At 41.8% G+C, this 22,385-nt stretch overlaps 1 protein-coding gene and 1 long non-coding RNA gene across 4 annotated transcripts in view; one reads left to right on the plus strand and one right to left on the minus strand.

The window, feature by feature from the left end:
• gad3 (glutamate decarboxylase 3) overlaps positions 1 to 11,796 on the plus strand; it is a 39,861-nt gene extending 28,065 nt beyond the window's left edge. For 2 of the 3 annotated variants that reach the window (XM_040036973.1, XM_040036972.1), the window contains 4 exons: positions 7,220 to 7,369; positions 7,664 to 7,771; positions 11,047 to 11,136; positions 11,472 to 11,796. In XM_040036973.1, coding sequence (XP_039892907.1) covers positions 7,220 to 7,369; positions 7,664 to 7,771; positions 11,047 to 11,136; positions 11,472 to 11,645 — 522 coding nt within the window. In that variant the 3' untranslated portion in view covers positions 11,646 to 11,796. The remainder of the gene's footprint in view (positions 1 to 7,219; positions 7,370 to 7,663; positions 7,772 to 11,046; positions 11,137 to 11,471) is intronic. The other variant, XR_005696582.1, reaches the window with a different exon arrangement.
• Positions 1,956 to 21,621, minus strand: LOC120736695. Its single transcript, XR_005696583.1, has 3 exons — positions 18,369 to 21,621; positions 14,553 to 14,555; positions 1,956 to 1,969 (listed from the first exon to the last, which is right to left on the minus strand). It is a non-coding gene; the product is annotated as an uncharacterized LOC120736695 (long non-coding RNA).
• Positions 21,622 to 22,385: the final 764 nt, after the last annotated feature.

Below are 22,385 nucleotides of genomic sequence, written 5' to 3' on the forward strand. Positions count from 1 at the left end.
ATGCACAGCTAACTGCAGTTTTTCCTAACCTTATAAATAGTACATTTGTATAATGATTGACACTAGCAGCACTGCCTAAGATTGGGCTGTGAGGCACCTGGGAAGAGATCTCAAGACAGCATTGTTGCTATCCCTTCCTGTCTTGGCACCCTATCATTTGCTTTCTCTAGATCCACAAAGTTACAGTGAAGCACATTCTGACATTCTCTATACTAATCCAGGTAAGTAAATCCCAGAAGGTTGATTCTGTTCATTTCATTCTTCCTTCAGTGGTGCTTATAAACAGTACATTTGCACAATGAATGAAACTATAGTTGTGCATTGATAGCCCTGAATGTATACGTGTATTTAAAATTGAGAGGTGGGCAACGGCGCCAGGGGTGAGGTTGTACACCTTGATGGTCTTCTGGATCTTGAATACACAGACCATCCTCTGGACGCTGTATAACGTGCCCACCCCTAAGGTCCTATACGTATGTGTTATGAGAGTGTGAGTAATGTGAATGTCTAAGTTGTGGGATAAAATTGAGGCACAGGCAGCCAGAAGGGGACAGGGGGGGGGGAGATGCCTCCCCTGCACCCTGGTGGCACACCTGCACCCCAAGGCCCTGCATGTGTGGGTGATTGTGGTGGAGCGGGAAGAGGGAGGCTGCTGGAGATGGGGAGGGAAGGAAGGGAGGGGCAAGTGGCCCCTTCCTGGGGCCAGCTCCCCCGTTGACCCCAGTAGGCACCCCCCATACTCTGCAACCCACCAGGGCAAGGGGGCATCCGGACCGCAGTTCAGCAGTGGCCCCACAGAGCCCGGGACAGCCCACCCGACCCCACCACAGAGAAAACTGCACCCACCCCATCATCCACTCATCTTCCAGACTACACAAGACAATAGACACCCAGGCTGAGTTCTTCCTCCACCTCTCCTATATCTCCCCCTCCTGTAGAGTGAGTTCCTGGAGAGAGGAGACCTCCTGCAAGATGTAACAGCCTCCTCCACCAGTTGAAGAGCCCCTCAGGCCCCCATACATACACCCACTCGCCCACAACCCCGGCGACACACTGACCAGGACCCTAGCCCGCAAGGCCCAGCCAGGGCCCCAGCCCGGAGACGGAGCACCCCCAGAACCACCCAGGGGCAGCCAGGCTACCAGGTCAGTAACCCACGTCCGTCAGCACAGACCCTCCCCTAGCCCCACTGCACGTAGCCACGAGGAAACCGTCACCTACGAGCCAACAGAGCCCTTAACAGGCCATGACCGCAACCCCGGGTTGAGCCCTCCAAAGAAGACGCTCCTGGGGGATCCCCCGACGCCCCAAGCCTGTCCCTACCCCCACACCAATCACAACAGTGAAGGTGGGACCAAACTATGACCCCCCCACCCCCACTAGGTGATGGAGCTGATCAAAGGAGCCCAGAGCAATTGATCTGATGTGGTGGCAGAGGCTGTATCAAGACTAATGTAATCTAATAGATAATTTCTATATTGGTTAGAATTAAGATTATTTTTATTTTTCCAGTTCATGAGGACAGTTTTCTTGGCTATGCATAAGGCAGTGAAAACCATATGGGCTATATTCTTTTCTGTAGTGACATTATCTAAGCTGCCCAACAAACACACTAAGGGGGAAGTTGGCATGTTACATTTCAGACACTTTGATAAGTCTTCACATATCTCGCGCCAAAACTTCTGCACTGGTGGACAGAACCAAAGAGCGTGGATATAATTGTCCGGTGAGTTGGTTTGGCAGTGTGAGCAGTTGTTGGTAGACGTATAACCCATCTTGAACATCCGATGACCTGTATAGTGCACTCTATGTAGTATTTTGTATTGAATTAATTGAAGACTGGGATTTCTAATTAGATGAAAGGTTTTTAAGCAAATCTGAGACCAGAAGTTTTGGAAACTCCCACCATGCTGTCAGAGAAGAGCTGATGTTGATGCTTTTAAAGCATTCATGTCGTTGGATGTTTGAGCTGATAAATGGTAGGTCTGAAATCTCTAGATTATTGCAAAGTGCTTGTTCTACATCTAGCCAAGGTTCATCTAAGAGGGTATGTTTTAGCCATCCTGAGATAAACTGAAGCCTGTTGGCTAAGAAGTAGTGCTGAAAGTTAAGTAGTTCTAATCCTCCTTTATCCTTGGTCTTTTGTAGTGTTTTTAAGCTTATACGTGGGGGTTTATTTTCCCAAAGGAATTTGGACATACATGAATCTAGAGATCTGAACCAATCTTGTGGCGGTTTAGTTGGGATCATTGAGAATAAATAATTTATTTTTGGTAAGACCATCATTTTTATAGCGGCAACCATTCCCATGAGTGATATGGGTAAACATTTCCACCTAGCCAGATCGCCTTCTACCTTCTTTAACAGTGGGATATGGTTTAATTTAGTCAGATCTGCAAGCTTGGGAGAAACATTAATACCTAAATATTTCATATTTCCAGACTGCAGTGGTGTAGAAGAAGAATTATGGAAGGAGCAATTAATCGGAAGGACTGTAGATTTTGACCAGTTAATTGAGTAATCTGATATTCTTGCAAAAGAGTTTATCAATTCAATCACCCCAGAGATATTGGTTTGTGAATTTTGGAGAAAGAGTAACACATCATCCGCATAAAGGCTGATTTTATGTTCTTGCATTTTATACCCTTAATCACTGAATTCTGTCTAATTTCTGCTGCTAGTGGTTCGATAAAAATTGCAAACAGTGAAGGGGAAAGTGGGCATCCCTGCCTGGTGCCCCTCAGGAGACAGAAGCTGGAGGATGTCTGGTCATTTGTTCTAACACAAGCTGTTGGGGAATTGTATAATATTTTTAACCAGTTAATGAAAGAGGATCCAAAACCAAATTTGTGTAAAGTTGCAAATAGAAATTTCCAGTTAACTCTGTCAAATGCTTTTTCTGCGTCTAAAGAGAATATTGTAGTTTCTAGGTTTTTACTGTATGAGTAGTCTATCAAATTAAGTAATCTACGTGTATTGTTGATGAGTGCCTACCTTTTATGAAACCAGTTTGGTCAGGATGAATTAAGAGGGGGGTTATTTTCTCTAATCTCTTTGAGAGAGCTTTGCAGATTATTTTAAGGTCTACATTTATAAGGGATATTGGACGATAGCTTGAGGGATATACAGGGTCTTTGCCTGGTTTTAGCAGGAGAGTAATGTTTGCAGAATTCATATTTGATGGAAGTCTGCCCTTTTCCTTGATTTCCAACAACGTTCTGTAGAAAACTGGTGCTAGAATCATCCAGAATTATTTGTAGAATTCTGCAGGGTAGCCGTCTGGACCTGGAGCCTTATTATTGGGCATACTTATCAGGGCTTCCTGGAGTTCACCTGATGTCAGTGGTCTAATAATTTTTGAAGAGTAATGTTGTCCAAAAACTGATCAATTTCCTTTTTAGACGGGTTTATTTGTGGTGAATACAACGTTTTATAGAAATCCTTGAAAATGTTGTTTATTTGTATCGGGTCATATATTGTGTTCCCAGATGAATCTTGAACAGCACATATAGTTGTTTTTTAATTTATTTATTTTTAGCTGGTTCGCTAGAAATTGACTGGATTTGTTACCATGTTCATAATTTTGTAAGCGTAGTCTTTGTACTAAGAATTTTGTTTTTTTTATCAATTATCTCATTTAATTCTAGTCTTGTTTTGCGTATTTTGTTCAATGTTTCCTGATCTTGGTGGGACGCGTAGGCTTCTTCTAGGGATTTGATGCTTTTTTTCTAGTTCCTGAATATTTTTGTTTTCTTCTTTCTTTTTATGTGATGAGAAAGAAATTATTTTACCTCTCATCACAGCTTTCCCTGCTTCCCATAGAACAGAAGCTGATGTTTCGGGAGTGTCATTATAGTCTAAATATGAAGTCCACTCTTTTTTAAAATATTTAATAAAGTCTTCATCTTTGAGCAGCGATGTATTGAATCTCCAGTTTGTACTTTGCGTAATGTTCTTCTTATGTATTAGTGTTAAAGATACAGGAGCATGATCGCTGACAGCTATAGGGTGAATCTCAGTGTCTGAAATGTCGTTCAGCAGTGAGCTGCTGACCAAAAGATAATCCAGACGAGAGTAGGAGTGATGAACATGTGAGAAAAAAGTATATTCCTTACTGTTGGGGTGAAGGGAGCGCCATGCATCGCAAAGGCCAAAGTCGCTCATATACTCCTTTGATTATATTTGTGGACTGCCAATTACGCTGAGTTCCTGTTGTGTTGAGCCTATCCATGTCTTCATTTAGTCCAAGGCTGAGGTCGCCTCCAAGAACAAGTGTGCCATCTAAGTGTTCAGAGAGTGCGCTGAAAAAACCGTGAAAGAATGAGGGATCATCAACATTTGGACCATATACACTTGCAATACATAGCTTTTTATCACGTATAGATAATTTAATGATTAAGAATCTGACCTCTGGATCTATAACTGTATCGAGTACTGTGAAATTAATATTTTTATGTATTAAAATTGCTACTCCCCTTTGTCTAGAATTATAACAAGCTGAGAACACATTAGGAAACTCAGGTGTTTTAAGTTCTTTTAAACCTCTAAGAGGTCTGTGGGTCTCTTGTAAAAAGACAACATCTGCCTGTAGTTTTTTAAATATTTTTAACCTCTTTTCTCTGGAGCCAGCTCCATTTAGATTCCATGTAACATACCTTAGTGCGCCCATAGATGTCTGTGTATAACTAGGGGTGTATGCTGTGTGTGTCACTTAGACAGGTGGAGAGAATACATCACTTGTTCATAAATAAACAGAAGGAGAGAGAGAAAAAATGTGTGGCGAGATGCTCCCTGAGTCTGACTATGTGTGTGCATATTTACTAATATGAGTAGGCTTGGCTTAAGTGTGTGTGTATCCTATACGACTGTGTGCGCTGTCTGACTGAAGTAAATGTGCTGCCGTTGAGCGCATGATTGTGCATGATCGTGCTGTGCGTATGTGTCAAAATAAAGGATGTTGTTTGTGGATGTGTGTGGAAGTGTGGAAGCAGGTGATCGAAGCAGTGAAAGAAATTAAGAAAGAAACCAAGGACAAGGGTGAGCAGCATAAAAACAAGAGGGGGAAAAAACGAGAAGAAAAACCCCGGAAACATTCCAATTAAACCATTGACGGAGAGTGACGGTGTTAATTCTGCTATGATATCACACTTAAGATGCAATTTGATATTGGTAAGTTAAACAGATGTTAATGCAAGTTTGTGTGAGTGGATAGGAGAAGAGTGTAGCGGATTCTTATCTGGTGTGAAGTTAATACACAGGATCTCTTTGGGGAACTGGTCGTTTACGCTGAAGTCCGTTCTTTTTAATTCCCTGCCGCGACTTTTCACCTGTTCCTTTTGTTTGAAGTGGCCGAATTTGGCCACAATAGGACGTGGTCTCCCGGCCGCTGACCGCATGGGGCCGATGCGATGCACTCTATCAAATACAATATTCTTTACGGTGTCCTCCGGCAGCTTCAGGTGGGTTTTGATTAAGCTTTTTACTGTAGTCTCCGAGTCCTCTCCAGCAGCTTCTGGAATACCAGAAAATACCAGATTATCACGCATGCTACGAGCTTGTAGATCAATAACTGTTTCTTTTATTTTTTTATTTTCTCTATTTGGCTGAGTAACATTGTCTGTGAGACATTTCACCGACTCCCTTAGCGTTGCATTTTCAGCAGCGAGCGTTTCCACCTGCTGCTGGCTGAACTCCAGGGATTCTCGCAAGGATTTAAATTCTCGGTGAAGAATCTCTACCAAGGACAGCCTTGCATCGAAACTGGACAATCGTTGGTCGATTGACTCCAGTATGTCGGCAATATCTTTGCCGGTTGGGGATGTTGTGCCGGGGGAATCTGCCGGGCGACATCTTTTCGACGACGGCATCTCAGATTTGGCCAGGGAAGATGCACTCTGCGCCTTCTTCATTACGAGATCCTGGAAGCACTGATCAATGTAATCTTGGAGAGCCTCTAAACTCCAGGGTGTTGGAGATGATTTAGACAAATGTTGTTAGTTATAAGACAATTGATAAGTGTATTTGGTAAAACTGAAACTTAAAGGAATTTGTTCAATTCTAAACTACCATTCGCTTTAATTTTCCGCAAAAATCTCCAGTGTCTGACGTCAGTTACAACATGAGTCGCTTACCTTGCCCGTCACTTCCGTCACTTCCGTCACTTACCTGCCCACCTTGGCTCTTGGCTGTTGTTTAGCGCGACCTCCGCTGGTTTCCTCTTTCTGGCGCAAAGTGGGCGATAAACAAGCAAGAGAGAAAAGCCGATCAGCTGATCATTGATCAGTTTCATGATTGAAGTAGCAACAGGTAGCTAATAATGGTCAGCTCCCCAAATTACAGTTTATTTAATAATTAAACTGTGTTTACAAACATACCCATACCCTAAACTCTAAATAGAAAATGCAAACAAAAGCTATCACAAACTGTACTTTTTTTATTTACACAAATACAATAACCTTAAATATTTAACAGTAATAACAATATATCACACCTCAAATTGGTGGTCAAGATTCTAAATCACTGAGCAAAGGCCAGGAAATGTACCAATATATTTTGATTTCATGGCCCTCTAAAGAAATTAATAAGTAAATTCAAGCAAGCAATAACACCTCTGAAAAACAGGTAGCCAGTGATAATTAGTGTTACTAGCCTCCTGGACAAATGACTAGTTTCCAAGACAAAGCTGGCACTAGTGCTAAAAATGGTAAATGGCCTGTATTTGTATAGCACTTTACTAGTCCCTAAGGACCCCAAAGCGCTTTACACATCCAGTCATCCACACACTGGTGATGGCAGCTACATTGTAGCCACAGCCACCCTGGGGCGCACTGACAGAGGAGAGGCTGCCAGACACTGGCGCCACCGGGCCCTCTGACCACCACCAGGTGAAGTGTCTCGCCCAAGGACACAACGACCGAGACTGTCCAAGCCGGGGCTCGAACCGGCAATCTTCCGATTACAAGGCGAACTTCCAACTCTTGAGCCACGATCGCCCCGTAAACCAGACAAAGGCCTAGTGCAGGCTAATGCCAGTTGCCTATTCAAACAAAAAATGTGATGAATGCAGTCTAACTGTATGCAAATGCAATTTATAGGAAACATAGCTCAGAGCTGAGACCTTAGCAAGCTTCTGGTAGGCAGGTAGTCAGGATGTAGTGGCCCATCTGTGTAAGTTTCCGCTTTAGTTTGTATGAATGATTTCTGCCTCTTTCATCTTCAGGGTCTCTTACAGGAGTGTAATAAGTTGGGGGCCCAGTACCTTTTTCAGACGGACAAACCATACGATGTGAGCTATGACACTGGAGATAAAAGCATCCAGTGTGGCCGACACGTTGATGTGTTTAAACTCTGGCTGATGTGGAAGGCAAAGGTATATTTTAAAGTACAACTAAAACCGCAATGTTGGTGTGGGTGTGTGTGCGATAGTGTCAGTAACATAACCTCTCTAACATAACCTTTAAGTATAAGCATATCAAACATTTAGTAAACAAGAGTAAAATTATTGAAATATAATGGAATATCATGAATTATTTTTTGTAGTAATTTGTTTTTTGCAAATGGTTTCAATTTCCTCCCTAAACAAAACCAGGTTATAAGATGTCTTTATGCCCTTTTAACAATAACTATTTGTCTCTCTCACTATGTCCACTATTTAATATGTGAGGGCTCAGACGGCTTTGGATCTCAAGTCAACAAATGTCTGGAGAATGCTGAGTATCTCTATGATCAGCTGCAGAAAAGGGCAGAATTTGAACTAGTCTTCAAAAACAAAGTGAGTGTGCTCTTCACAGATATTTTTCCAGAAATATTGATTCTTTGATAGTACTATATGCCAAACCAATTTTCTGTTCAGTTTGCACTGCAACATGACCTTATGTTGGAGACTGGGTGTACGTGGTACATGGCCATTTAAAATGATGAATGTTTCTTCTATGTAAGTTGAGTTCAGATATTATATTAGAGGTGACACAGAAGGTTGGACTAAACCTCCACTTTATAACAGTATCTACTGTTACTTTAGCAAAATACCAAAAATACTTTTCCTGTCCAGAACACATCATACCAAAAGGCTGGAATGATCGCGAATTCAACATCAAATTTAAAATAATCCTAATGTTGTGTTTGCACAGTATCATGGTTGCCAAACCACTCCATGTCTACAGGTGTAAAGATTAATTTCACATCACTCAGAGATCAGAGATCCCACACAACAGGTACCAGATGGTCCTGGAAAAGTTTGTGGCGGGGCTCTCCGAGGGGACAGCATGGTGGGTTTGATGCCACCAGCCAGCAAGCTTGGAGGCAGCCATTACACTGATGGAGGACAACCTCGCCGGGTGGCCAGAGAAGGCGGAGGGTCACGGCCAGCCGGTCCCTGCTCTGAGGACGATGCCACACCTCCTTGTGTCGTGGTTCTTGTGTCGCGGTTCCTCACCCCACGGACAAAAGGAGGGACGCGAGAAAACTCAGAGATCCGCGTACAATTATGCTTCTATACCACCTACTTTTTGAGTTACACGACGTTTTGTAACACCAAAAAACTGCGTTTTTCACCTCTCACCGCGATCTAAATCTGACTGCTCATGACTCTGTTTTCTAGACCTCTTTTCAGCACCATTTAGCTTCTTCTTTATAGTGAACATTTTTTCTCTCATCATATCTTTGTTTGAGAGCAGAGCTGGTTTGGCTCAATGGGAAGAACAACCGCTGTAAGATCTAGGGGCACAGGTTCGAATCCAACATGTGACATTTGCTGCACATCTTCCGTACTTGCATGTACTCTGCTTTATTGACACTGCATAGTGTACCCTTTCACATACAGCCATCTTCAGCAAGCATTTCAGCACATAATTCTGTTTTATCAGTTGTTTTGCTGAATAGGACCACATTATCAGTGTGATCACCAGTTTTGCTTGCCAGGCTGAGCCATGTTTTAGCTCAGTGAGATGAGCAGCCGTTCTCGGAGCAGGAGGCCCGGGTTCGATTCCCGCTTATGACAAAAAAAAAATTCAGTTAACAGTTCAACCGTTTACACTCTTTTCCACTCAAATTTCAGCTTTATCACTTCTTTTTAGCAGAATTTTCACTTTTTCACTACTTTTCAGCACAAATTCCAGCTTCTTCAGCTGTTTTTAGCACAAACTTCAGCTTCTTTACCTCTTTTCAGCAGAAATTCTGCTGATTCATCTCTATTCAGCAGAATTTTTTACCTTCTTGACCTGTTTTCAGCGGAATTTTCAGTTTCTTCATCTATTTTCAGCAGAACGTTCAGCTTTTTCACCTGTTTTCAGCACAAAACTCAGCCTCTTTTGCTCTTTTCTGCACAATTTTCTGTTTCTTTACCTCTTTTCTGCACAATTTTCTGTTTCTTCATCTATTTTTATCAGAAAGTTCAAAAATTTCACCTCTTTTCAGTGGAATTTTCAGCTTTTTCACCTGTTATCAGCACAAATCTCAACCTCTTCTACCCTTTTCAATAGAATTTTTAGCATTTTCACCTCTTTTTCAGGACAATTTTCAGTTTCATCTCTTTTTAGTCACCTGAGAACCAATTTGGCTCAGTGAGATGAGCAGCCGCCTTAAGACCATATAGCGCAGGTTGAAATCCTACCTGTGGCTCTGGCTGCACATCTTCCCTGCTTTCTTGACACTCTTCAGTGTAGTCTTTCAAATAAAGGAGTTTTCAGCAGAGTTCAGCTTCTACACAGTGTTTTGAGCAGTGTTCTTCGGCTGTTTTTCAGATTCCACTACACGGCATTCACACTGCATTTTCGCAGGAAATGCAGCTTTTTCTAGTTTTTGTTTGTTTGTTTGTTTGTTTTTTACAGCGCATCATGTTCTGCGTCCTGATTGGCTATAGATTGTCAATCAATCTCGTGCCGTGTATCTTGTACAGTACAGAATGCGTTCAGCTTGTCAAATTTACATAAATCTTCAATCGCTAGCAGTGTGACTGAAGTGCTGTAAATTTGTAGGTTTTCTCCACAACAAACACAACAATGTCGATGAAACGTTTTGCACCGTCAAAGGCAGCCGCGGGTGCCTTTGGCTTCATTCTATAATACCGGACTTATTTTTCTACGAAGGTTTGGACTGTGAGAGTGTTTAAACACGAAAAAAAGTGTGAAAATGTTCATGCTTGTCTGAGAAAAGTTTATAAAGTTTGTAGTGAGGACTTTTACAGCCTTAAAACATCTATAATAATTGTAAAAAAAAAAAAAAAAGCAAAAACATAAAATAAAGTTGATTTCACCTATCGCGGGTTATTTTTAGAACGTAACTCCCGCGATAAACGGGGGACCACTGTATTGCTTAATGTTCAAGATGTGTTAAAAAGAAAAAACAAACAAAAAAGACTCATAACAGCAAGTGTGAGTGTGTGCATTGGGATTCTAGCAATTATAACAAAATACAGACATTTAAACCTGTCAACAAACTGCTGCTCAGTGTGCCGTAAACATGTAACTGCAAACATTACCACCGGATGGGGAGATGGATAATTGACCAACCAGAAACAGCTCTGTAATATTGCTTTTGCTAATCACCTTATGAAAACTAGTGCAGTGTGCTTTAATTTTGTACGGTAAATAAAGAAATGTATCAAACTAAAATTAAAAAGAATTTAAAGAAAATTGTGCAAGAAATATTTCAGCAGTGACAAATTGTTGGCTGGTTAGCTGAACGGTGATAACAACAAAACATAAAAATTAAGCACACCTAGCACGCAGCAGCACAGATTGTTTAGAGACAAATGTGTGACATGGACAGAATTCCACAGTGCTCTGTAATGTGGCAGTAATAAGCAAAGTGACAACCCATCTGAACCTGAACCAGGTCTAACTTACATGTAACCAGGAACTGTTGTAGGACATACATGTTTTGGTTTGTTTGTTTTACCTTTAACTAGTTTAACTAGTATCTAACTAGTTAGATATTATTTGTTTTTGTTTTTTTTCTTCTCTTTTTCTCTTTACTTTATTTAGCTCTTTGGTTTCTCATCTTTTGAAATGAACAAACACGGTCTGTCCCTTTTCCTCCTTCAAACAGCCAGAGCACAGTAATGTGTGTTTCTGGTACATCCCTCCCAGTCTGAGAAGCTTGCCACCTGGACCTGACAGAGATAGAAGACTCCATCAGGTCAGTGCACATCATTACAGTGGTTAAGTTCTGGTTAAGCTTTGTGTTATTGTTGTAGTAGATATTTCTTGGTTTATTTCTTTGATTATTTTCTTATTTTTATCCTTAGGTTTCTTAGTTAGCTTTGGTACCTTTTAAAAGTAAGGCTATTATTATTAGTGACTGTTATGATTAGGCGGTTGCATTGTCGTCTTTGTGTTAGATATTTGTGTCATGTTACTTCCTGTGTTTTTTTGATAACGATTTGTCTTTTTAGTCTGCATCTGGGACCTCTTCTGTCTGTTTGTTGATGTGTTCATACTACCAATGATGATCTTTAATATATTTCTCTGCAGGTTGCTCCTCGGATCAAAGGCAGGATGATGGAAAAGGGCTCTGTTCTGATTGGCTATCAGCCGTTGGGAACCAAAGTCAATTTCTTCAGGTGTGTGTTTTCCAATCCTGCCACTCAACAAGAGGACATCGACTTTCTGCTGGATGAGATTTGCCAGCTGGGTGCTGACCTTTAAAATGTTTAAGTTAACAGGTTTTTGATATTTATACAAGCATAAAGTAATTTTAGTTTTCCATTAGCCTACATAATATGCATTGAAGTAAAGCCTGATGATAGTGTAGAAGCTTAAGGAAACTTTCTTGATTTATATTCCAGCTTTCCACAGATTTAATAATTCAGTATTGACTGTTATTGTCATTTTCTACTATGGATTTTTTTGTCTAATCAACAGGCCCTTTAACTTTCAGAAACCATCTGAAATAACCAAATGATCAAATGATCTTCATTGTTCTCAACATTTTTTATGTATTGTTATGATGTGTAAGAAACAATAGTGGAAGATGTTTTCTGTCGAGAGAGGAAGTCCCCTGGCCTACCTCTCATTACATCTGAGACAGCGTAAAAGGACAACATTTAGGACTTGACATTTATATTAAAAATTATACGGAGTGCATAAGAATAGTCTATCTACATGTGGTTTTGTTATCTTAAATAAATCATCTTTATTCTTAATCAAAGACATGAATTAAAATATAAGTCTGATAATTCCGGGGTGGCTGTAACTCAGGTGGCAGAGCAGGTCAGCCACTAACCAGAAGGTCGGTGGTTCGATCCCAGGTTCCAGTTTGCATGCCAAATATCCTTGGGCAAGATACTAACCCCTTGTTGTTTTCTGATGCATCCATCGGAGTGTGAATGCGTATGAATGTTAGATAGAGCACTTAAGAGCTTAGAAGAAGTGCTTGTGTGATTGGGTGAATGAATTAGTTGTATGAAGCGCTTCGATTAGAAAAAGCGCTATATAAGAACCAGTCCATTTACCATTAATGAGAAATGAGTTGAGTAATGAAAACGTTTCTAATTTGTGGATTTTGTATGCATAGATGTGATCCGGTTTCAACAGACAGATTAGTCTCTGTGTGTGTCTGTGTTGCCCGCCCATCATTATACATAATTCTGAAAAAGAGAAAGGGTATTAAGTGTTGTAAATGTGTGTGTGTGTGGACAAGAAGGATGGGAGGAGTGAGTAAGTGAGAAGCACTGAGCAGCAAAAGAACGTCTGGCTATGAACGGCATGTCTTATTAAAAGAAATTGCATTATTTTGTGATTGACAAACAGCGTTTGAAGAGAAAATGTTTTCCTATATATGTGAATTAAAAGCAGTTATGTTTAAATGAATGTTCATGTGAGAATGAGCTAACGATAAATTAAGTAAGATTGCATAATTAATGTAACATGAAGCGTATTCATATGTGACTGGGTGTTCATATGTAGTGCAGCTTTCTATGTTAAGAATAACACAGAAAATAAGAAAATGTAATGAATTGATTTTAAAGTTAAAGATTTCAAACTTTAACTGTGTTAAATCAAGTATGTGTTAACGTTAGAGAGAGGATGATAAGGTGTGGCTGGACGTTGGGTGATTAAATGTTAACAACGTTGATTGGATGTCACCGTGGGTGAGACCAGATGTCATCTCATAAGATGTAACATACAGTAAGAAAGGGAGGAGAAAGGATGACCGGGTATAAAAGTGTTGTGCAGAAGAGATAAGTTGTTCTTCCCTTTGTCTTCTGTGGGATGAGCAGTACAGAAGATTGGATCTCAGAAATTCACAGTTGGATAACCCAACAGAGATACGAGAGGGATGTACCACTGCCCCAACTTTCAAATTGGTTTTGTATTGCTCCGCTTTTTCTATGCTTACTTTTGTGTTGTTAGATTATAAAATCAAGAGGATTTCCACTAAGCATGGAGCACTAGATAAGCACATCCTCAGGCTTGGTGTTCTCTCTCCAACCTTTCTCCTCACAAAGATCAGAACAAAGCGAGCATTAGCTCAGAGTAGGTTAACTGAATAAACATAAGTGATTTGATTCTCTTTTTATCATTATTTGATTCTGCTTTCCTTTGCTCCTGCTGAATTCATTTAATAAAACATGCAATTAAAAAGTCTCAATTGTGGACATTCCCTTTTTCGCCCTTTGTGAAAAAGGAAAGGTAGAAATCTGAGTATTAATCTACATTAGTACAAATAGCTCTTACACATTACCCCAGCCTTTAAAAGTAACAGACCCTTGGAGCTTAGTTTAGCAAGCCGCTAAGCTAAGCCCAGTTATAGTTCAAGAGCACTGACCTACTAGTTGGGGACCTGCTGTTAACGAGTGTGGCTGGTAGGACCAGGCCTGCAAGTCTAATGAAAGTTCCTGTGTTGTTGTTTTTTTATATAAATATATATATATATATTTATATATACCAGGGAAGGCAGGGTGGACACCTGGGGGCTTTGAGGCAGTTAGTACTGGGTGAATCCCTTCACCCATCAGCTCCATCTAAGCCCTGTATTGGCTATTGGTAAGACCCACATGATCAAAGATTCAGATTAGTTAGACAGAGAGCTGATCCACACTTCCTGTGCAGGGGTGCTGGGGTCCCCCAGATCAATACTTCACTGGTTTAAATAGCATGACTACTGATGCATGAAATACATGTCTTGGGTAACACACCTCCTGCTGGAAGAAGGCACACTTGGCCTGCTTTACCTTGAGACCCTCTTTATGCAGCCTCCCCAGCACTACCTCCAACCTTTCCGTGTACTGCTTATCATGGATGTTTTAAAATAACCGGCACACACGCCTCGTGAGCAAAGTGAAGTGAATTTAATAAACACATTGCAACGTGGAGAGAAACACTGTAGCCAAACTCCAGGGTGCTCTCTGACGATGGCCGCCTCCCTCACATCTTCTATACACACACAGACACTTTGAAACAAAGAAAATTCCACAACACATCACGTGAGTCTATACCTTCAGCTCAGCTCATCCTGGAAACCTTCTCTTCAGAGACAGAGAACTATGACCTTGTTTCCTGCTTAGCTGTCACCTAGAAATTTACATCCCTGATAAGCAGAAGGAGCCCCACTACCTGCTTAACATCTCCCATGAACTTACAATGGCCCCACTGTTTATGTGTATGTGAGTGATAGAGTATAAGACCAATTTGTGGTGCTATTCTACATGCATACAACTGGTGACAATATGAGTCTACAATTACTAAAGTGATATGGTTAAAATATGTGATCAATATATCAGAAAAGAAATCTTCCACCACATGCTCAACAGTAGAAGAGAAGACCACAATGTCATCCAGATATAGGAGCAGTGACTGACACAGACAGGTCTGCTGCATCAGGAGCATCACTAAGGCCAAAAGGCATGCGTGTCCATTCAAAGAGACAAAAAACAGTTTTTGGATGATCTACCTCAGCAACTGGAACCTGGTTGTAACCACTAGCCAAATCCAATGTGGAAAACCAACATGCGCCTGTAAGAATATCTAAAGACTCCTCAATACGGGGACCAGGAAAGGCATCTTTCCTGGTCTTACAATAGGGCTTTGGAGCGTGGTGTCATGCCTCCTCCCGCCATGACAGTAGGCCAAACAAAGCACACGGAAGCGTCAGCTATGGTTCGTACGTGCTGTGTTGTCGGTTGCAACGTTAGATCACACAATAGGGAAGGCAAGAAGCTGGAAAATGGGCTCTCTTTTCATTGTTTCCCCTCCTGGAGGCAACGGGAGGGATCTCATGTATCCGATATTACTAAACGTCAGGCTTGGATCGTAGCGGTCAGACGAGCAGATATCGAGTTCTCTGCCATCCCCATTTTTTTCTTGGTTTGCTCGCAGCATTTTCTTTCCGGTGAGTTCTAAATAAATTCATATCTCGCTTAATAGGCTTTTAGTGTTATTTTGAATGCACTGAGGTCATAGATCATTAGATAAAACATCCTAATGTGCGATGCTGCAGAACCACGTCATGTTGACAGAGTAGCTTATTATTTGGCATTATTGCAGGCAAACCAGCATATGAAATATGAAACAGAAAAGAAAAGTATGTTTATCTTTTTTTATTCAAGATCTATTCACATGTACTTAGCAAGTGCATACACATGAAATGCAAACTATTTACATAGCAACGCACAGCTGGCAACCTCTGGCTGTATCTTGGTCATATGGTCAACATACTCACAACGTGGAGGCTTAAAAACGGCCAAATCTTGTACCCAACCGTTTGTGAATTAGATGTGCGCCTCCAGGAATTTATAATTTCGAAAATGATTCGCCGTGTATGCGCTGACTCCACAGACAAGGTACATGAAGATATCGGGATAGGACAACTACCGCCGTCTGGGTTTCCACTCCACTGCCTTTTTTCATACGGGTCCACATTACCGATGCACGCTATTTTTTCCAAGTACCGTCTCTTGGCGTCTGGGAGCAATCAGTCGCGATACAGCCCTTTGTCTTTTGCGCTGATTTTAAGTAGAGATGGACCGATCCGATATTACGTATCGGTATCGGTCTGATACTGACGTAAATTTCTGGATCGGATATCGGAGAAAAATAAAAAAATGTAATCCGATCCATTAAATATCAAAAAAGCACCTCACAAAACTTGCAACATGGCGTAACTCGGCTCATAACCGTAGCACGTTGCAGCAGTACGTGTCACGTGATAGAGCGGCTGTGTGTATTTGTAGCCTCGCTAGCCTTTGCTAGTGCAATCATATGGCACACTGACTTCTGAGGAAATTTTAAATGGCACTCGCCATCAGAAAGCTTGCCTACCCCTGCCATAGAGCTTGTTCTCAAGAAGGTGTAGGGGATGTACCACCTCACTCCCGGTGACTACTTGGCGGGTGCCTGGTGCCTGTTGCTCAGTCAGGCCTCTTCCGGGGCAAAGGGGCCCTCGGGCCTCCGGGCCAGCGGCTCGGTTCACTCTGGCACAGCTGGCTGCTGGCAGAGCCGGCGGGCGCCCCCTCTGGCTTCTGCTGCGTGGCTACTGGGTGACCCCTCATCTGGGGCTCTCTGCAGCTCTTCCCATGAGGGTGGCACAGATGCCCCTCCGGTGGTCCTCCTTGGGCTCTCGCACTCTGGGGCCTCTGGATGTCTGGGGCCTGGATCTCCTCCATGCCTGCTTCATGCCCTGGGGGACGGGGCTATGGCTCTCTACATCCTCTAGCAGACCATTACATGTGGAAACCATTTGAATACAAGCGCGCTGATCCACACAGGTGCACACAGGTGTTCACTGTTCATAGACACAAACTACACCTTTATTGGCTGCTATTTCCAAGCACATTGTGCGCTGTCGGTCCTGCTTGCTACACAACAACATTGAATGTTTAGTATTTACTGCTGTTTACACTTAGCTAGATTAACGTGATGGTGTCGTGTTTAGTATGTTGCTTTGTGTTTTTTGCTTGTTTTCTCTTTTTCTCTCAACAGCTGATCCAGGAGATTTTTTTTCCTCTTTCTCTTTTTAAGTTTCCTTTCTCACTGTCCCTCTTCCCTCCTGTTTTTCTTTACCTTCATCTGTCTTTCTATGTTTCCTATCCCTCAGTCATGTCTGTCCCATCTGTAACAACTGAAAATAAAATAAATAATAACAAAGGTTGATCAAATGGACCAATACGGCAAGGCCGTGATTATCCTTTTGGCAAAGTAAATCCATTGGGTATCCTTGTTGGTCTTCAGACAACAATTCTGATGGCTAAAGAACCAAATGGGACAGAAGAAGAAAAGAAAAGAGGGAAAAAAAAAAAAGTGTAGGAGTTGCCTGACATGGGACTAATTTTCATGGATAGACTTGGAGAAAATCAGGATGTCATCCAAATAAACAAAGAAAATTATTACGAAAGGCCCAGAGGAAGATCTAAAGACATGGAGGGAGAGTCCAAGTTAACAGAAGGGGAGGCTGATTTCAAACAATGGTGATTGAAGGAAAAAATGTCCATCCCGGTTTTCCCTCCAAGGCACGAGCGATAAGCAGAGTTCTGTCCTTTAACATATAACAAAATTAAAAATATTCTCATGCATGATCAACGGGCAATCACGGTACCGGCCGGAGTACCGGGAGCAGTTCAGAAGAACAAGAAGACACGGAGACCGTTCTAGGTGTCATTCCAAACTGACTCAGAGGTTTATTTATCAGACAACAGTTTATATAGAGAGAAAAAGGTTCGTGTGTCAGTTTTCCCAGTTCAAACCGGTACAGACCAAATAAGGAAACGTCTTCCTGCCTTGTGAGCAGAGAAGTATCCTCTGTGTAGTTTATCAGTTCAGCTACAAATTATGATCATCCCAGCAAAATACACTCCTAGACATAGAATACAGAGTTCTTTCATTAGTGAATTCTGAAACAAACCACCTGGCCTTTAACGAGCCTTTTTCTAAGAGATAAAGAAAGAGAGAGGATGGGAGTAAGGAAGTGTTCTCGTCTCTGTGGTGTTTTCGACCTTGGGGTACCAGCCTGTGAGTCTTACACATTAATTCTTGGGTCAGAGAGAAAGAGAAAAACAACTAGTAAATGGGCCTTATTGAGTAACAGTTTCATGTATGATATCACTATAAAACAATATCCTGTAAATGCTATCATGGTATCAAAATATCACAACAGTTCCCCCCTTTTATCATGAAATGATAACATAGTATAAAGACAGAATGTAATAACATAATATAAAGACAAATCATAAACTTAAAACAAATCATAAATGTAACTAGTCCTTCGAGTAAGCTTAATATCAAAAATTCTGAGAGCGTATACATGGTATCACACAACAGACAATAATTATCAAAAACAAATAATACATGCTGCAATGGTGACAAAGGCTACAATTAGTTCCTTCCATTTTCCAAACGTGTCCTGTAGCCACTTATGTAGCCACTGACCGTGACCTTGTTGTTGTTCAGGTGAAGCATCAAAGAGCTCTCTGAGTCTTGGCTCTTTCAGGCGTTGTGTGTTAATCAGTGATTGTGTGTGTGTATGTGGATTGAATTGGATCCTGGCGCTGGCCCGCCGGAGATGTCATCTGCTTGATCCGACGCCTGAGATGGTCCGATTGGGCTGGTCTTAACCCTGCTGGCATGAATCCACTGAGGTTGTCCGTCTGTGAGGATGCTGGTTCTTCGTCACTGCCAGTACAGTCTGGGGCTGGAACACGCGCGGCCTCCCAGAGTGTCCTTGGTTTTAGCGACTTCACCAACACGCGTCTCCTTGTCTCCACTGGTGGAACTGTGGAGGGGAAAGGCTGAGAGAGACAAACTTTCTGATAGTTATTATTCAGTTTTTCTACCAGATTGTGAACATCAGTGGACAATGCAATATACATCACCTTCTACTAGCGGTGCCCCTCTGGAAGCTGACCATGGTGTTGGAAATAGTCTTATTTCAAATGGAAATAATTTGGTTACTGCAGATGGAGTCATAATGTATGAAATGGAAAATCTGGTTGTGGTAAATGCTGATGTTTCGCTTTTGGTCTCCCTATATTAGTTCGTGCACATGTTAGACAGGTTGCTAATATGCTTTTTACTGCATGCAATGTTTTCTCAATTACAAATCTTGATTTTATTGCCCCTATTACCCCTCTTTGTCCGACATGACTCACACAGTGAAAATGTCGGACAAGGACTGGCATCAGGGAATATGGGAGGGCAATCAAACCCTTAAGATTTTTATATAGGCCATCTCTGTCATCTAAGGTACAGTCATTATTCTCCCAATAGGTGTAATCACGTGCAGAGGCTTGCTCTTGTATGAATTTTAAATCAACATTTGTTTCTAAATAGTCTGGGAGTGTAACAAGTGGCAGCTGTAGGGGCACAGATAATACTTCCTGCGGAGGTGGGAGCTGTGATGCAGCTGCAGCCTTGGCTGTCACGTCTGCTAAAGCATTACCTGTTGCTTCGTCTGTGTCAGCTGTACTGTGTCCTTTCGTTTTTACAACTGCAACGGCCGATGGCAGCTGTATAGCCTGCAAAAGTCTTTGAACAAAATCAGAATTTAGCAATTGATTTTCCATCAGCAGATCTAAATCCTCTTTGTCTCCACAATGTGCCAAAGTCATGCACAACGCCAAATGCATAGCGGCTGTCTGCGTAAATTGTCATACGCTTATCCAAATGGAGCTCACAGGCGCGTATTAAAGCCATGAGCTCTGCTTTTTGTGTTGAGTGAAATGGTAATGAGTGAGCCTCTAGTATGATGTCAGGCACTGTTACCACTGAATAGCCACAAAGAAATGAGTTGTCATTCGGCCTTGAACAGGACCCGTCCACATAAACCGTGGCTGAGTCTGGGATAGGTGTTTGCTCTAAATCTGGACGTGATTCCTTTGGATTCCTTTATACATGTCATGCAGTCATGATCGTCAAGCCTGTCTGAGCCATCCCGTCGGTCAGAAGAACACAGCATAGGATCAATAAATGTGCTGGCGAATCAGGTGTGCTGCTCGCTTTTATAGTGAGATTTGCATATGTTGTCTAGTTATGTTTGCTACAATGGTCGTGACCTGGTGATTGGTGTGTAGAATAGTGTCATGTGAGAGTGTAAGCTTCTCGCAGTCCCTTATCATGATAGAGCAAGCTGCTACTGCCCTCAGGCAGGCCGGCATTCCCTGAACAATTCAGGCAGCACTTTTGAATGGCGGAGGTCAGCACTCCCTTTAATGCATTGACAGAGGCAGTCATTTCTGTGGATCACAGTATTCGAGGAGGCTTGTCTTTTTTTTTTTTTACAACAGTCACGCAGAATGTGGTCATGAAAAGAACAGTCTGGTATCCACTGTCTGCAATACTTCACCATGCCCAGGAAGGACAACATTTCCTTCTGTGTAGTGGGCCGAGGGACAGAGGTCACAGCTTTGACCCTGTCTGCAGTCATGGAACGTTTTCCGTGAGACAGTGTGAATCCCAAATATTGAACATAAGTCTGACAGTACTGCATTTTCTTTGCTGATGCTTTGTGGCCAGTCTGTTGGAGGTGCTGGAGAAGCATGTGTGTAGCAGTTTGACATAGTTTTTTTTTTCACTTTCAGCACAGAGCAGGAGGTCATCCCGTACAGCCCTGGATTCGAGGAGTGAAGCTGTCCAGGGTAGCACGGACCACCATTGAGAAAGCAGCAGTGCTGTCAACCATGCCTTGGGGCAAACGAGTCCAAGTGTACTACTTATTTCTATGTGTGAATGCAAATAACGGCTGTGTGTCTTCATGCACAGGTACTGAGAAAAAGGCAGAGCATAAATCCACCAACACCACACAAGGGTTAATTTACTTTATTCGGGGACTGAGGAAGTCGTCAGTGTATCTCTCTGGATCACTAAGTGAAACTTCGTCAGCATATCCCGTTTTTTTATGGATCGATCACTGAGAGAGGTATAATACGGTCTTTATATAAATATGAAAGACGCATATTTACCTTCTGTCAGTCAATCCCACTTCTGACGCCAAATTGAAGGAAAAAATGTCCATCCCGGTTTTCCCTCCAAGGCACGAGCGATAAGCAGAGTTCTGTCCTTTAACATATAACAAAATTAAAAATATTCTCATGCATGATCAACGGGCAATCACGGTACCGGCCGGAGTACCGGGAGCAGTTCAGAAGAACAAGAAGACACGGAGACCGTTCTAGGTGTCATTCCAAACTGACTCAGAGGTTTATTTATCAGACAACAGTTTATATAGAGAGAAAAAGGTTCGTGTGTCAGTTTTCCCAGTTCAAACCGGTACAGACCAAATAAGGAAACGTCTTCCTGCCTTGTGAGCAGAGAAGTATCCTCTGTGTAGTTTATCAGTTCAGCTACAATTTATGATCATCCCAGCAAAATACACTCCTAGACATAGAATACAGAGTTCTTTCATTAGTGAATTCTGAAACAAACCACCTGGCCTTTAACGAGCCTTTTTCTAAGAGATAAAGAAAGAGAGAGGATGGGAGTAAGGAAGTGTTCTCGTCTCTGTGGTGTTTTCGACCTTGGGGTACCAGCCTGTGAGTCTTACACATTAATTCTTGGGTCAGAGAGAAAGAGAAAAACAACTAGTAAATGGGCCTTATTGAGTAACAGTTTCATGTATGATATCACTATAAAACAATATCCTGTAAATGCTATCATGGTATCAAAATATCACAACAGTGATGACACCAGATAATCCAGCCAAGGTTACTGTTTTTGCTCAAGTCTGTGTTTGGGTTATAGAGGCTTAACCAGGGGTGACCAAGAACCAGAGGAGTGCAAGGTGTCTTTAAAGAGTATCAAAAAATCTACTTAAAAGTCTGCTACACTCCTGTTACCTTGTTTCTACGTAAAATGTCTATGAACAGCCAGATCGGGGTTCACGCCCTTATCAAACACTTTTGAATTTGGTGATCAAATTATCAAAAGATTTGGGTCAGTCTTTAACCTTGACACCATATCAGCTCCAGAGCAACTCCACAAAGTAATTTTTGGACTGTCTAATTCATAGATTTTAGTTTACTGCCAGAACACTTGGAAACTAAGATAAACACCGCATTTCTTTCTCAAATCCCCTGTAAGACTGGTGATGTTGTCAAAGGCTTCTCTAGAGGCTGCTGTGGTTCTAGTTAGAGGAGGGGGGGCGCTATCTTTTGGTTCTGATCCAGATGACTTTATCGTACCTTTTAATTCCACAAGCCAATGAATGATTGCGTTTTAACTGGATTAAGATTTAATGTATTAAACAACTATAGATATGATGGATCTTGAATAAAACACTGTATAAAGGAGATCTTTATACAAAGGTCTATAGTTTTGTTTTCTGTAGTGACTGTTTAAATACTTTATATATTTTCCTCTTACTGTTGCTAGTGGCTCCATGAACAAAGCAAAGAGGAGGACGACATCCTTGCTTGGCCCCACTGAGAAGTGGGAAAATTTGTGAAATTAAATGAGGGT

This window comes from Simochromis diagramma, unplaced genomic scaffold (assembly GCF_900408965.1).
Source record: "Simochromis diagramma unplaced genomic scaffold, fSimDia1.1 OVJJ01000630.1, whole genome shotgun sequence".
Classification (NCBI taxonomy): domain Eukaryota; kingdom Metazoa; phylum Chordata; class Actinopteri; order Cichliformes; family Cichlidae; genus Simochromis; species Simochromis diagramma.